The 14,031-nt window shown below is 46.6% G+C and overlaps 2 protein-coding genes across 5 annotated transcripts in view; both read right to left on the reverse strand.

Annotated features, from left to right (window-relative positions):
* Nucleotides 1-225: 225 nt before the first annotated feature.
* On the reverse strand, nt 226-2,795 carry LOC125717641 (uncharacterized). Of its 3 annotated transcripts, none has more exons than XM_048990789.1 (2): nt 2,160-2,795; nt 226-2,018 (listed from the first exon to the last, which is right to left on the reverse strand). In XM_048990789.1, exons 1-2 carry the CDS (start codon nt 2,793-2,795, stop codon nt 1,707-1,709), a joined length of 948 nt encoding a protein of 315 aa, XP_048846746.1. In that variant the 3' UTR covers nt 226-1,706. The 3 variants fall into 3 exon arrangements, with proteins under 3 accessions (XP_048846746.1, XP_048846744.1, XP_048846745.1); XM_048990787.1 differs by having other exon boundaries at nt 226-1,971; nt 2,019-2,795; XM_048990788.1 differs by having other exon boundaries at nt 226-1,924; nt 2,160-2,668.
* The window catches only part of usp31 (ubiquitin specific peptidase 31), a 29,029-nt gene continuing 15,223 nt past the window's right edge, over nt 226-14,031 (reverse strand). For both annotated transcript variants that reach the window (XM_048990784.1, XM_048990785.1), the window contains exons 5-16: nt 13,625-13,760; nt 12,349-12,496; nt 11,834-11,993; nt 10,491-10,602; nt 9,726-9,820; nt 8,270-8,347; nt 7,655-7,784; nt 6,397-6,516; nt 5,986-6,211; nt 5,742-5,900; nt 5,482-5,634; nt 226-5,287 (exon numbers count right to left, since the gene is read on the reverse strand). In XM_048990784.1, coding sequence (XP_048846741.1) covers nt 3,801-5,287; nt 5,482-5,634; nt 5,742-5,900; nt 5,986-6,211; nt 6,397-6,516; nt 7,655-7,784; nt 8,270-8,347; nt 9,726-9,820; nt 10,491-10,602; nt 11,834-11,993; nt 12,349-12,496; nt 13,625-13,760 — 3,004 coding nt within the window. In that variant the 3' untranslated portion in view covers nt 226-3,800. The remainder of the gene's footprint in view (nt 5,288-5,481; nt 5,635-5,741; nt 5,901-5,985; nt 6,212-6,396; nt 6,517-7,654; nt 7,785-8,269; nt 8,348-9,725; nt 9,821-10,490; nt 10,603-11,833; nt 11,994-12,348; nt 12,497-13,624; nt 13,761-14,031) is intronic.

Raw genomic sequence — 14,031 nt, forward strand, 5'->3', positions numbered from 1 at the left:
TCCTGCGCCTGATTGCCCGGCTCCTACCATAACAGATGGTGTGTGTGGACAAAGATCCCAGTTTCAGTCTGACCACAACACATGCTGCTGGCCGGCTGCCGTCATCTAACGCATCAGCACAATTCACTGATTGCTGGATAACACCGACGAAACACTGAGCCCACGACAGTTAAATTGCTTCAGATTGCAAGTCAACTTGTAGGAAAACAAATTTTACACACAACGCTGTGTTTCCTGTTTATTACATTTCAGTTTCTCTTCTTGCATATGTAGATCCTTTATACAAATTTTTGTTCTTTCAAAGGAAAAACATATTCTGAAACATAAAAATGATAGAAATGTGCATATTAAAAGTGCATTCTCTTCAAATTGTGACCTATACAAATAAATTAACAAAGCTTTGAGTCTCATGCACTTGCCCATGAGTCACATGTAAGTTGTCATTATTAAATATATTCGATTCCCATATTGCACAACCTTCCACATACTTGCCCTGGAGAACATTTCCAGTGTAGAGCAAAACCTAAAATCCTAAAGTCTAAAAAGCAAACACACAGCAACATGCCTAACAAGCCACCGATTCCAGTGTACTGACTCACAGCAAAGGAATCTCATTTCATATTGAACTACCGTTTTATTGCCATTTCTTTAACATCCTCCACCATAAAAAAAAACAATTATGGAATAGATTTTATCATCACAATTATCATTCTTATCTTAATTAGTAACCATATATGGAGGGGCAAAAATGTTTTAAGTAACTTATCACCCAGAAAGATTTGGAAGCTTGTCAACGTAGCATACAAACTGTTCATGACTGTGGTAGTAAAACAACATACATGACAAAAGTGGATCAAATCAACATTTCATGGTGGCTTTTTCCCCTCAGTGAAATCAGTGTTGGTACTTCAACACATGGGAAAACTGGTATTTTATGGATGCCTGATATACAGAGATGTCTGAAACCAAAAAAGCATTAATTCAGCTTTTTTTTTTTTTTTTTAAACTCAATAAGGACAAAAATGTGAAAACCAAACACCAGCCGACGTTTATATGAAGTGTTATTCAAAGGAAAAGAAAGATGCCATTTTCATCATGTAAAGAGCAATGAGATCATCAAAGCAGAGGCAGAGGCGGGTCGAGGACTATCCATGCATTCCGCCACTCAGAACGTGAAAAACAACAGGCAGTCAGCATCACCAGCAGTCGCTTGCATAGATACATTCATGCATAGACATGCAACGCCGCTTTTGTACATTCATCAGCAGTGTCTAACATCCACTAGAGGGCGCCTCTGCCTTCAGTGCAACAAACCAGAACCAGGCATTTCTCTAATGCTACAACCCCCATTGAATTCAGGGAGCACTGTGGTATTTCTCGAACCCTGTACAATACCGTATATGCAGCATTATTGTGGTTAATGTTTTACCATTAAACCAAGGCAAAATATTACAGGATAACGTGAAAAACAATTATTTCAGGTAATAGCGGTGTAGCTACATGCAACATGTAAAACAGTATTTTAAGAGTGGGTTCTTGATCATAAGGTAACAAACTTAGATCAGAGAACCAAACACACTCACCCTGACTGACTCTTAAATGTTTCAGATAGTAACCACCATCGGAGAGGTGGGCATTACAGCAACTCTGCGGCCTATGTGCTACATAGCTGGATGTCTCAGTCAACTGGAAAGAAAGAAATGGCATCATGGCGTGGACAACGAGGATGATGATAAAATTTTGGAACACCATGAACACCAAGTGTCCGGTTGATGTGTGTTGTATGTATGAGCGTAGGCGCGTGTCCGACCAGACATTAAAAATGAAATGAAACAGAAACACCATGCAATAGAGAGAGCCGGGCACGAGGACCAGAGGCACAAGGATGGAGAAGGATGTACAGAGCCGGGAACGAGGACCAGAGGCAGAAGAATGGAGAAGGATGTACAGAGCCGGGCCCGAGGACCAGAGGCAGAAGGATGGAGAAGGATGTACAGAGCCGGGAACGAGGACCAGAGGCAGAAGGATGGAGAAGGATGTACAGAGCCGGGCCCGAGGATCAGAGGCAGAAGGATGGAGAAGGATGTACAGAGCCAGGCACGAGGACCAGAAGCAGAAGGATGGAGAAGGATGTACAGAGCCAGGCACGAGGACCAGAGGCAGAAGGATGGAGAAGGATGTACAGAGCCAGGCACGAGGACCAGAAGCACAAGGATGGAGAAGGATGTACAGAGCCAGGCACGAGGACCAGAAGCACAAGGATGGAGAAGGATGTACAGAGCCGGGCCCGAGGAACAGAGGCAGAAGGATGGAGAAGGATGTACAGAGCCAGGCACGAGGGCCAGAGGCAGAAGGATGGAGAAGGATGTGCAGAGCTGGACCCAAGGACCAGAGGCAGAAGGATGGAGAAGGATGTACAGAGCCAGGCACGAGGACCAGAAGCACAAGGATGGAGAAGGATGTACAGAGCCAGGCACGAGGACCAGAAGCACAAGGATGGAGAAGGATGTACAGAGCCGGGCCCGAGGACCAGAGGCAGAAGGATGGAGAAGGATGTAGAGCCAGGCACGAGGACCAGAGGCACAACGATGGAGATGGATGTACAGAGTCGGGCCCGAGGACCAGAGGCAGAAGGATGTACAGAGCCGGGCACGAGGACCAGACGCATAGGATGGAGAAGGATGTACAGAGCCGGGTACGAGGAGAAGTATGGAGATGTGTGCAGTTTCAAAAACGTGCTCAGCACCTGAAACCACTTGTGGCCTTTGTGCCCGAAACATGCAACATCTGTTCATATAAACCGATGGAGATTTCGTCAGCAGGTGGAATCAGCAGGTTAAATTCCTTAAAGCCAAAGGTAAAGAGTGACAGAAACAGTAACATTTCAATCTGGAAGCTCGCTCTTTACTCCAGCACTCGCCTCACTGGGATGATGTCATGTCCCAGAAGGGATAAAACAGGGCCGCTAAAATGCATCCGGCTAACAGAACATTCAGGATGGACCTATATCAGATTTTATATAGGATGCATTTGGATTAATGCAGCTAAATGACTCAATTACTGTGTGTCATCTGCAGGTGGCTTTCTTATGATCACAAAGGCAACAAACCATGTGACAAAGTCAGACTAACAAAATAAATTCTCAGTGTGGACATGGAGGTTAGTGTCCCAATCCCAGCACCATCTACCGATTCACACAAACCAGTAAAACTCCAGGCAAAAAAAACTACCTTTTATATTCATATTGAACAACCTTGTATTGTTGGGAATATTGTAGATACTTGGTGTGTTGGTGAAGAGCTATACAAAGACATTTGATGTCTTTAATTACCACTAAGTCAGAATTTTTATTTTTTCTTTTACCCATGTGAAGGTGATGTATCTTTGTCCTGCAAACCGATATTAAAGTAACCTCAGACGTTTCAAAGCATGAAAGATTACAGAAAACTTAAGTAACATTGCAATCAATGGTGAAGTCTGTATTACCACTGTTTTGGCAAAATAATAATAAAACAAGCACACACACACACAAAGAAAAACAAACATTCAGGAGCGAAATATTTGATTGTGCACAGTAGCGGACTTTGTACCAGATTTTGCCAATTATTTTGGCAATTATTTGGTTTGATGGTAGGATATAAAGGCGCTTTCATAATCTACAGAATTGAGTTCTCTTTAAGAAAAGAAAAATATAGACTATATATATTCTTATATTGTAATTGTATATATTATACATATATTTATAATTAGGCACATAAAAATAGCTGCATTGCAGGAAAACTAAAATCACTATTCATAGATCACTGAGGCTTCTGTGTTAGTCTTGCAGACGATTGCATGCCGGAGGAAAGCTTTCTAGAGGAAGCAGTCTTTTCAAGTAGCTTATTCCCATTTGCGGGAGACTGCTGTCCCATCTCAGGGGTGGAAGACTTCGATTTGCTCTGAGATAAAGCCAAGCGTTTGACGGGGGTTGAGGTCTTGGGAGACCTCTCCTTGTCCGAACCTTTGAATGCCGGGGGCGCCTTTAGAGGTGGCTTACTAGAGCCGTCGTTGGTCCCCAGTGAGCCGTTGGCCAGGGTGCCCCCCTTAGTAGCCCCCTCAGAAGCCTTCTTAGCCAACATGGCAGTCTTGCCCAAGTCTGCGGACCTGCGCGTCTCCTTTTGTCGCAGCGAAGACTTAAAAAAGGATAACCCCTTTTCCTCAGATTTGTTGTTCCTGTGGAGTTCCCTAGAGGAGGCGCTTGGGGACCGTAGGCTGGTGACGGAGGAGCTGCTGCTGGAGCTGCGCAGTCGCTTATCCAGACGGCTGCCGTCGACCCCTCGGGGCAGTGAGGCCCGGGCCGCAGGGCTCGGTTTGGGTTTGTCTACCAAAGGGCTGGTCCGGGGAGAGTCCTGACTGACACTCTTCTCCAGCTTGCCCCGACCAGTCGCCAAAGTCCTCTCGGTCCCGGACAGGGTTTTCCTAACAGGGGGTGAGGCAGACACGGAGGATTTGGCCATGGATGAGATACGCTGCTTCTGTTGGGTGGCCCCTGGTGGTGGTGTTTCCTGACCCTTGGCAGATACCTTCTTAGAAGGTGTTCCAGTGGATGGGGACCTCGTGATCTTTGCAGAGTCAGTCTTGTCCTTCAGGTTAGACACTTTAGTGTAGCTCTTAGATCGGGGGCTGGATGAGACCGGGGAAGAGGAGGACTTAGAAGTAGAGATGCCGCCCAGGCGCTTCTTGGAGGTCTTCTCCATGTCCGACGCAATCTTAGCAGAGCTCCTCTTGGTGCCTGAGCTCTCCGATTTCGAACCTGACCCTCCAGAAGTGCTTCTTCGCTTCTGCTCCTTGGAGGGGTTTCCTTGCCCACTTTTCTTCTGCTCCACACCTGGAAGCTGGTTGCTGTTGTCAACCTGGTCGGCCTTGAAGCTCTTCTTGTCTGGCTGAATGGGAGCCCTGCAGTAGGTCTCGTCTACGAAGTCCGTGCCGTTGCCCTCGTCGCTGGTGATGCCCTCCATCTTTGCCAGGGGAGCCTTATTCGCCTGCCGCTCATGCCTGCTGTAGCTGCCGAAACAGGACGTTGACACTTTGTCGTCGCAAGTCTCTCCTATCCTCTCTAAGGATGAGGAAAAGGAGTCTAAGGAAAAGCGGGAGGGAGAGTTGGACCTCAGGTGGAGTTTGGCTGAGAGGGACCACGAGGGCTTGATCCCATTCTCATTCAGAGTCAGGGGGCTGGCTAAGGATGATCTTGAAGACAGACTCTGCCGCTGAACGCTCCTCACGAAAGGCCGGATGGAGAATCCTCCTTATGGGAAAGAGAAGTGGTTAAGCTGATGCACAGACACAAAATGACAAAGAGTTTCATCAGTCAAGATCCTTCATTAGTCAATTGCCAGACATAAGAAAAAATAATATACACACAAGAGGGTAAAACACTCTGTGCAAAGAGATGCACACAGTGGAAGGTAAGCATGTGGAAGGTAAGGATGTAGCACTAACCGTCATCCTCACTGCGCTCCCCTGGGAAATCCCCAGACTCCGCCAGTGAGGCCAGGGAGGTGCGTCTGGACGAGGCGCCGGAAGCCACACTGGCCTGCCGGCTACCAGGGAGCCGGTTGACCCAGTGCTCGCATAGTGAGGAGCTGGTGGAACCTGGAAGGAGCATCACAATACGGTCACTGCAGAAGCACTTAACGGGAACTGGGCCATGCGGCGTCTGAAGGAATCCCATGAGCAGAAACAAAAAAAACCACAATCACCTGCAACAGAGCTGTTAGCCGACCAAGAAGGAATGGCAGTTCTCCGTTGATAGAAAAGGATATACGCCGTCTGCTTGCAAACTTGTTCCTCCGGTATGGGCTGGACGTCACTGTCATCGAAGCAGTACCACTGTCCATCGACGGAGTTTTTACAGTAAGCTGAGGGGACCAACGGGTCATGAGGGCTGCAGGATGTGCCACTGGCAAGTCAACTGGAGAGAGAATGTCCACTGCAGAGCCTCACCTGTGTAATGTCCCCCGTGCATGGAGCCGTGATGGTTGCACACGGCGTACAGGTCGTATAGGTAGTCGTGGGGGTCGCGGCCCAGCCCGTAAGGTCGTCTCCAGGGTGACCAATGCGATGGAAGGCTCCAGCTGCTCTGGCTCCTTTTCACCATGTGGGGCGCCATGTCCATCCCCACCAGGGGGAACCTCACCACATTCTGGATCTTCACTCTCCTGTCCGCCTCCTGTCAAGCCAAGGCACAAAGCCTGCAGTGAGACTGTGACTCTCCGTGCCAGACCGACGGTCAGGCCGAGTCGAACAGAGCTGGGCTCCACTTAACCATCAGTTACCGCTAAAGCAGAAACGACTGTCAGCCCAAGTTTAAACCCCAAGGGAAAACATGTAGCGTTTGCCTTGTTGGCTTGGTACCTGTCTGAACCTCTTGAGGTGCAGAATGAGGACATCCGGCAGGGTCCAGAGACTGAGCTTGATACGCCCCTGTTGCAGTTGCTTACAGTGGGGACAGCGCCAGGCATCATCTGGGGCCAGCTGGAGCACAAAGGACGATCCTCAGCATCAACGCTAAAGCGACATGCACACTTAGCTAGTGCTCATGGTCTCCAACACAGCAGCCTGAGGATGGCCAGATCGGGCCAGACAGACATCAGGCATCCCACAGCGCAGAACCGGGCCCTTACACGAGTCAAAACCCGGAGTGTCCTAATTACTTGTGACAGAATAACCTCAGCAAGAGCGTTAGCCTTATTTAACCGAAATTAACTTGATTCAGAAAAAAAAACTATGCGTGCGAAATGCGCGAGTTAATGGGGGAATCGCTTAAGACAGAAATACAGGAATGAGCAAGTTACTCAAACGCATTAACAAAGAGGATTTACAGGACATGCATAAATGAACTAAAAACAGCACGATGAAAAGCTAGAGGAAGAAGTCATGTGAAAGTTGTGCAGCATGTGTCAGTGCGTTATGGCAGGGCCTGCAAGCACAGGAGGGCAGTAACAGTGCACATATCCATCACACGCCGTTCCGCACATCATTTTCAGTTTGCTACAAACTATGAAAGGAATGAATACATTCACTGACATGCACATAACATGAATTCAAAAGCGGATGTTCAATGTAAAAAAATGTACAGTTACAAAATATAGTGCTTTGGGACTGTTGTCATATGCTAGAGTTGGTGTTTGCTTATCAAAAAATAAATATTTGTATTAATTTGGTATACCTTTAATCTTAGTTAAGCAGAACCTCCCAAATAATCCGTATCAGTTTTCTAAATTATCGGTACTGGCCAAAAATGTCCTTTTAACAGTGCATCATGCCTATAATGTCACCCCAATAAAAACCTGTTATTTTGAGGTTGTGGGGGGTATTTTTCAGGTCCCCACAAAGATCTTTAAATGCAATCAGAAAAGTTAAACCACCAAAAGTCTCGTATTTAGTTTGGTTAATTATGGCTAAGGTTAGGGCTGGGTAGGGGTTAAAGTCATCCTGTTTTCCTCATAGAAATGAATGGGGAGTCCCCACAAAGATATATACACGTGCGTGTGTGTGTATAAAAGTATGTGTGTGTGTGTCTTGCATAAGCATGAAATCAAAGGACATAACTGCCTGTGCAGAAGAGGCGATGAAGAGAAGAGCAACCCCCCCCCAGCTCCCCCAGCCTGACCTGCTCTTCCTTAGTGTAGAGCTGGAAGCAGTGTGCCAGGGTGCAAGCCTGAGGCTGGCTGTGCAGCTCGCGGTGCAGCCGCACACTGTCCGCGTCGGGGATATACTCCTCCTCCGAGCTCCCGAACAGGCTGCGTGAGCACACAGTCACCGTAAGGCAGAAATAAATCAAAGACTATATTTAAGCAGCTAGCTTATTGCACACATTCCTTATACACCTGCATCTATTTATTTGCATTTTATTTATAGAAGCAATTCAGGGTAACTAGTGAGTTTGACTCATGTGAGAATTATAACACTGTCCTGACCCCTAACCATTATACCGCATGGTTTACAATTAAATTATTATTTTTTTACAGGTATAATTAATAATAATTATACCTGTAAAACGTTAAGGTGACATACCCACTGGAAACACATAGGACTGTCACACATATAAATACAAAGTCATTAATTAGTCAATAAATTTAGGGTTTTCGTTTGAATGTTGTCAGGAAGAACACTCCAGAAGATCCATAACCAAGATACAATTCCATCCATCTTCCAAATGCTTATCTCCAGTACAGGGTCATGGGCTTTTAACTGGGGGTCATTCATGGTATTCTCAGCTACTTACTAATCCCTGGTGTCCTTGTCCCATTCAACCACGACCTTTACATGGGCGGGTCCACCAAGTCCGCAGGCCTTGTAGGCCCTACAGAGGCGAGAGGAGCAGGAACAGCAGGAACTGAGGAGTGTACAAACATGCCCAGTGACCCCAGCAAGAACTATGGAGTGTACAAATATGGCCCGAGACCCCAGCAAGAACTATGGCGTGTACAAACATGCCCAGAGACTTCAGCAGGAACTGAGGAGTGTACAAACATGCCCAGAGACTTCAGCAGGAACTGAGGAGTCTACAGATATGGCCAGAGACCCCACCAGGAACTGAGGAGTGTACAAATATGGTCAGAGACCCCAGCAGGAACTACGAAGTGTACAAAAATGCCTTGAGACCCCAACTAATATCTAAAAGCCATTTACACTTCATAGACCATGGTTGGTCACAACAGCTTGGAAACAATATTCCCAAAGTCGAAACAAGAGCTGAAGGAGGCCCAGTGCCAGAAAATCAATGTTAACGTTACAGTAAATCTTCAAGCAGCTTGTGAAGCACATCGACACCAGTTCATCTATGCACACTGCTTTGAATTCTTTCATAAAGGATGCCTTACAAAGAAGCACCTGTGTCCGGCATTAGGAAAAGGGACACTGAGGACAGGGGACACTGAGGGGAGGCAAGGACAGGGGCTGTACTGCAGGTTCAAAGCTCAATCCGCAGAACCAGATAAAATAGCCAAATCGAGAAGCTATTCTGGTCACCTCATGTGAGATAAGGATTTAAATAAATAACCCTTGGCGACAACAACAAAACCCACAATTTCTGCTTCTACAAAGCAAGTGCAAAGGGAAACAGCTGTCCCATTTAAACTGGGAGCCCATTCGCACAGGAAATAGGTGCCTAAAATTACCCAGAACACTGAACAACAATAAAACTCATAGCAGCAAAAGATACAACTACAGATGCCTGAAGGACTGCATTAGGTTGGGAGACTTATCACTGCCAGAAGCTCAGGAAGGACAGAGAAGCTTTAAACCATCCCAGCTTCTGCTTGTATTTATCTGGGCCCTCGTCACACAAGCTGTGACATCAGGATCAGGCATGAGCCACATTGGATTCATTTGGGTTTGCAGCTGGTAGATCTTTAAACTGACATTTTGCACAAAAAAAAAAAAAAACATTTAAAGATTTAGGCTGCATTGTTCATGTTTGCTACATCACAGTTCGCAACAAGAGCTAATGGCAACATGCAGTGATTTTCACCTTGGGGGTGATGTGTCACAAGTCAAGAATAATTGCTCGCATAATTTAGCTGAACTTAACTGTGTGGAACACAAGGAAACTGCAACAAATCTCGAATACTTTTCTGGGGGCAAAAGACACTTGGGATGATGAAGCGCAGGACCTCCGGAAAGGAGAGACTCGGGATACGACCGGGATTGAAAGGGTGGATCTGAAGGAGGGAGATTACCTCTCCACGGTGGGGTGACTCAATGGCTGCTCCTCCTGGGGAAGAAGGTAGGTGATTCCCACCACCCCCACCACACGCAGGCTGAAGAGGCCCACCTGCAGACAAGGGAGAATCGGCATGGCCACCATTCCTCCACCATTCGAGTCCTGAACTGTCACAAGCGACCCATCGATACTGCAGCTGAATTAACACGACATCGACGTGCAGTGACATGGTCGCAGTGCCACCTAGGTTCTTAACACTGCTGCACTACACCACCAAGTGAGAAACATTATCCCACAGACAGCATAGCGGCTAACGGCGGTTTAAATGGCTCATGTGGTGTGTGTGGGTTATGTATGTATTACATTGTAGGTGCCAAATGTCCCCACAATGCGACAAGAACCTTATTTTGATGTTGTGGGTACCAAAAAGGTGAAGGGAAACTCAGCTTTATAAATATACTTGGCTGCTAAAAAATGCCAAAAGTCTCATATTTTGTTTGGTTACTTATGGTTAAGGTTATGGTTGGGTAGGGGCTAAGGTCATCATATTTGAGATTAAACTTTTTCCCATAGTGTGTGTGTGTGTGTGTGTGTGTGTGTGTGTGTGTGTGTGTGTGTGTGTGTCTCTCTCTCTCTCTCTCTGTCTTGGGACTGAGACCCTCCATTCTGCATGGTCTCCTGCTCCAATGTGCCCATGATCCCGACCAGGATAAGCATTGGATGGATGGATGGATGGATGGATGGATGGATGGATGAGCCGCGATATGCACCCCCCCCTCACCTTTGCGCCGACCCCTGGTCTCAACAGGTGCTTCATTTTCTCCAGGATCTCCTTCTGGAAGCCCTCCCAGGACACTGTGCGCTCCAGGTGCAGCACAAAGGGGTGACCAAACCTGCAGAGGAAGCGGGGGGGGGCCCTCAGCACTCAGGGGGCCCTCAGCACTCAGGGGGCCCGGCCGTCGGTCCAGAGTGGCACCGGACAAGACCTGCCTTTTTAAAAACCTAATGCCACCATTATGGAATCATTAGAGGTACATTGGAGTGTACCGGCTACAGATGAATGCGATATTCCTGAAGCTCAGTTCCTACTTCACTTTCGCCACACCGTCACGGTCCACACGTGCTTAAGTGCGGACTCCTGACTACCCGCTACATTTGTTCATGGATGCGCACTGTCGCGGTTACCGCATGTGTACAGCAATGACCAGCAGAGGGCAGATGTATTGCAACAAACAGTAATGCAAATAGAAGCAGTGTACTGAAATGGGTAAAACCTTCAGGACCGGTTTTATAATTGTTACTCGGCTTGGGCTGAATTACGGTAATATAGGCATTTCACGTTATTTTGTTAATTCACATTAATCAGTGCAACAAAATTAGCCAGGACCCCTACCGCCCCGCTCTGCAAACTTTATCTGCAATGGCCAGAATAGTGCTGCTTTTGAAAACCCCATAGACCGCAGTGTAGACTGGACAGTATGAAAAAATAAATATGCAGATTCCCGTATAGCTGCTCACCATAAATACTACAACAGCAGCTATTCTTCTTCTTCTTCTTCTTCTCTTTCTTAGTTGATCTCTGCTCTGTGAAAATCAGTGCTGCCACCTACTGGAAATGCCTAGTGAATGTGCTTGCACGTGAGCAGCAGACACACACCGACGCGCATAATGTCTGGTGCACAAAAAAAAAATCTGGGATGCGCACGCACAGACCACTGAACAACCCCTGCGCACGAACCGTGACAGCATGCGGAAAAGTGAAGCAAGAACTGGCCTTAAGCACCGTTACGGACCACTGGCTGTAAAGTGTAACTAAGCTTTGTGGAATGACCCATGAAGCCATGGTAACTAGTGCTGTAGTGGAGTGACAGACACCTGCAATAATCCCATAATGCATTTAGAGTTTAAGGCCACAGAGAGGATCAATAACAGGCCTTTTAGGAAAGATGTCAACATTGCTGTGTTGACCTAATAATCATAAAAAAGGTAAGTGACCTAAGTGTTTCAGTACAAAGACTGGCATTTAGAAGGGACAATACAGTATGCGATTAAGATTTCCAGAGAAAAATGAGTGGGCACAGATTGAGTCGTGGCTAAGCCTGCCGCCCCAGTCCTCCCCAGTACCTCCTGCCCTGGTGGCCAGTGCAAGTCCTGTTGCACACCAGCAAGACGATTTTCTCAGAGTTCTTATTGGGTGACACCGCGCCCTGCATGAACGAGGCCGTCCTGTTGTTCTCTGCTGAATACTTCAAGTTGTTCTGATTTAGGTTTGTCTGCAGGCTTCCTAAAATAAAGCAGAAGTTCAAGTTTCGTGTTGAGAATCACTCCTCAATAGACGGCAAAACAGTGATCAACTGTGCAAGAATCTAGATGCCTGATAGCATGAGGTCTATAAAGCAGCATCATTAATTATCAGAATGGTAGAAAAGATTTTTTGTAACAACTGAAAATATTTCACCCTAAAATGACACGAATGACATTTTACAATTACTTAAATACTATATATCCAGAGTATAAAAATACTAAATTTGTAATGATTTAATGGATGAATCAATGAATAACTACAAAAAAATAAAAATAAAATAAACAAACCAAATGAACCAAAACAAAAAACACAACCCATGTATGACAAAGAATACCTCTCTGAGCCCAAGCATTTTCCGGTCTGAAAGTCTCCGGCGTTTCAAATGCAAAGATCGAGTCGCTTTCTTGAATGATATTAAGATCCTCGGCGTCGTTACAGAAAGAGCGGTGGAAGCCGTCATAATACATTTCGCACAAGACGATCTGCGTAAGAAAGATAAAAGAAGATCAGAACTGAAACAACTGTTCAGTAGAGAAACGGTACAAGAGGTGGGTTTTTCCACAAGAAATAAACACAAAGTATAAATACCAAAATCAAACCATTGTCCAGGGCCCAGTTTTATGAATACAGATGGTTTTTGGGGCTGGATGGGGGGATAGTGTCACCCATTGTCATGTCGTGGCACAATGAGACCGCTGACCATCAGCAGGGACACAATAGCGTACCCTTCATGCCCCAGAGCATGCAGCCACGAGGGCTCCCATCTGCCCAACAGGGGCCTAGCTCACAGACCATGGTCTCAGCTCACAGACCCGTACAGGGCACAAAAAGAGCAGCAAGTCCTGTAAGTTCAAATGTTTACACTAAAAGTTTGTATTTAACATCAAATAAAACCAGGAGAAGAAGATTTCCCTGAGAAAATGTGTGAATAAAAGCTTTCATCGATTTAAGCTGATGTTGTAAGGAAATGCCTTAAATAATAACAAGTATAATAATAATGAACCATCCATCCATCCACGGTCCACCTACAGGATGGGTTGGGGGCAGGGGGGGTCTGCCCTAGAAGGACAGGACAAACACCTGCACACATGAGAGACACATGCAGTTTTTTTTGGGGGGGCGGGGGGGGTTTTAACGCTTTTAACTGAAGAGACGTACAGTATTGATAAAGCAGGATGGCACGTTCCCTAAAACAAATAGGACATTATTCAGGGGCAAAACGATGATGTCACTGTGCCGACTGTGGGATTGGAGCCGGCAAGCGTTTGAGGCACAGTGCTCTGGCCAGTGAGGCACACACTGACCCCTACTGGAAATACCAGTTGGCCTAAACCACATGTTTCTGGACAGCAGGAGCAAAGCAGAGTCCGCAGAACACAAAAGCGTCACATGCCACCACGACGGGTGGGGTTCAAACACTCGACCCAACCCAACCCTTATCCACAGTAGCACATACCTGTGCATTCATATACCTGGATATGCACAATAACTGTTGCTATTGACGTTAAGCACCTTGTGCCAATCCTTAAGCCATAGATCTGCTTATCTAAGCCCTACCTGATATGGTGTGGAAAAAAAACCAGCTTGTAGTAGTTGGACAGACAAAGTACCTGGTCAGAGGGCACCTTGGTCTCCACAGAGATAGCTTCTCGCAAGTGGAACACAGTGCTGTGGAGAGGTACGGCCACTCCGATTCTCATGCAGTGAGACGTCTTCCCCTGGTACACCACAGTCACGTACAGGGGCCTGGACAGAGGAGGGGCACACCATGAGCATAACGTCCGAGAGGAACACAGCGGGAGCCAGACCTGGCTTAGAGAGGGCCCAGGCGTGGTGAGGTAGCTGGAGCACACCAGAACATTCAAACAGAGAAAGGGCAGTCTGCCTGCAAGCAGGAAGCAGCAACAACTTCATCTGCACAGATGTCTGTTCTCTTTTAGATTACTGGTGATTAGCTGCTGTGTCCATCTACCTTGAAAGGCCTGTTAACCAGTCAATGGCTCACACACTAAGTCCA

The sequence above is a fragment of the Brienomyrus brachyistius genome, chromosome 22 (assembly GCF_023856365.1).
Source record: "Brienomyrus brachyistius isolate T26 chromosome 22, BBRACH_0.4, whole genome shotgun sequence".
NCBI classification, from domain to species: Eukaryota; Metazoa; Chordata; class Actinopteri; order Osteoglossiformes; family Mormyridae; genus Brienomyrus; species Brienomyrus brachyistius.

Coding starts and splice junctions, on each gene's coding strand:
- LOC125717641 (XM_048990787.1), bottom strand. CDS start 2,795: ATGAACAGATGTTGCATGTTTCGGGCACAAAGGCCACAAGTGGTTTCA. Junction 1,972..2,018: donor ATCCTTCTCCATCCTTCTGC/CTCTGGTCCTCG, acceptor CCATCCTTCTGC/CTCTGGTCCTCGGGCCCGGC.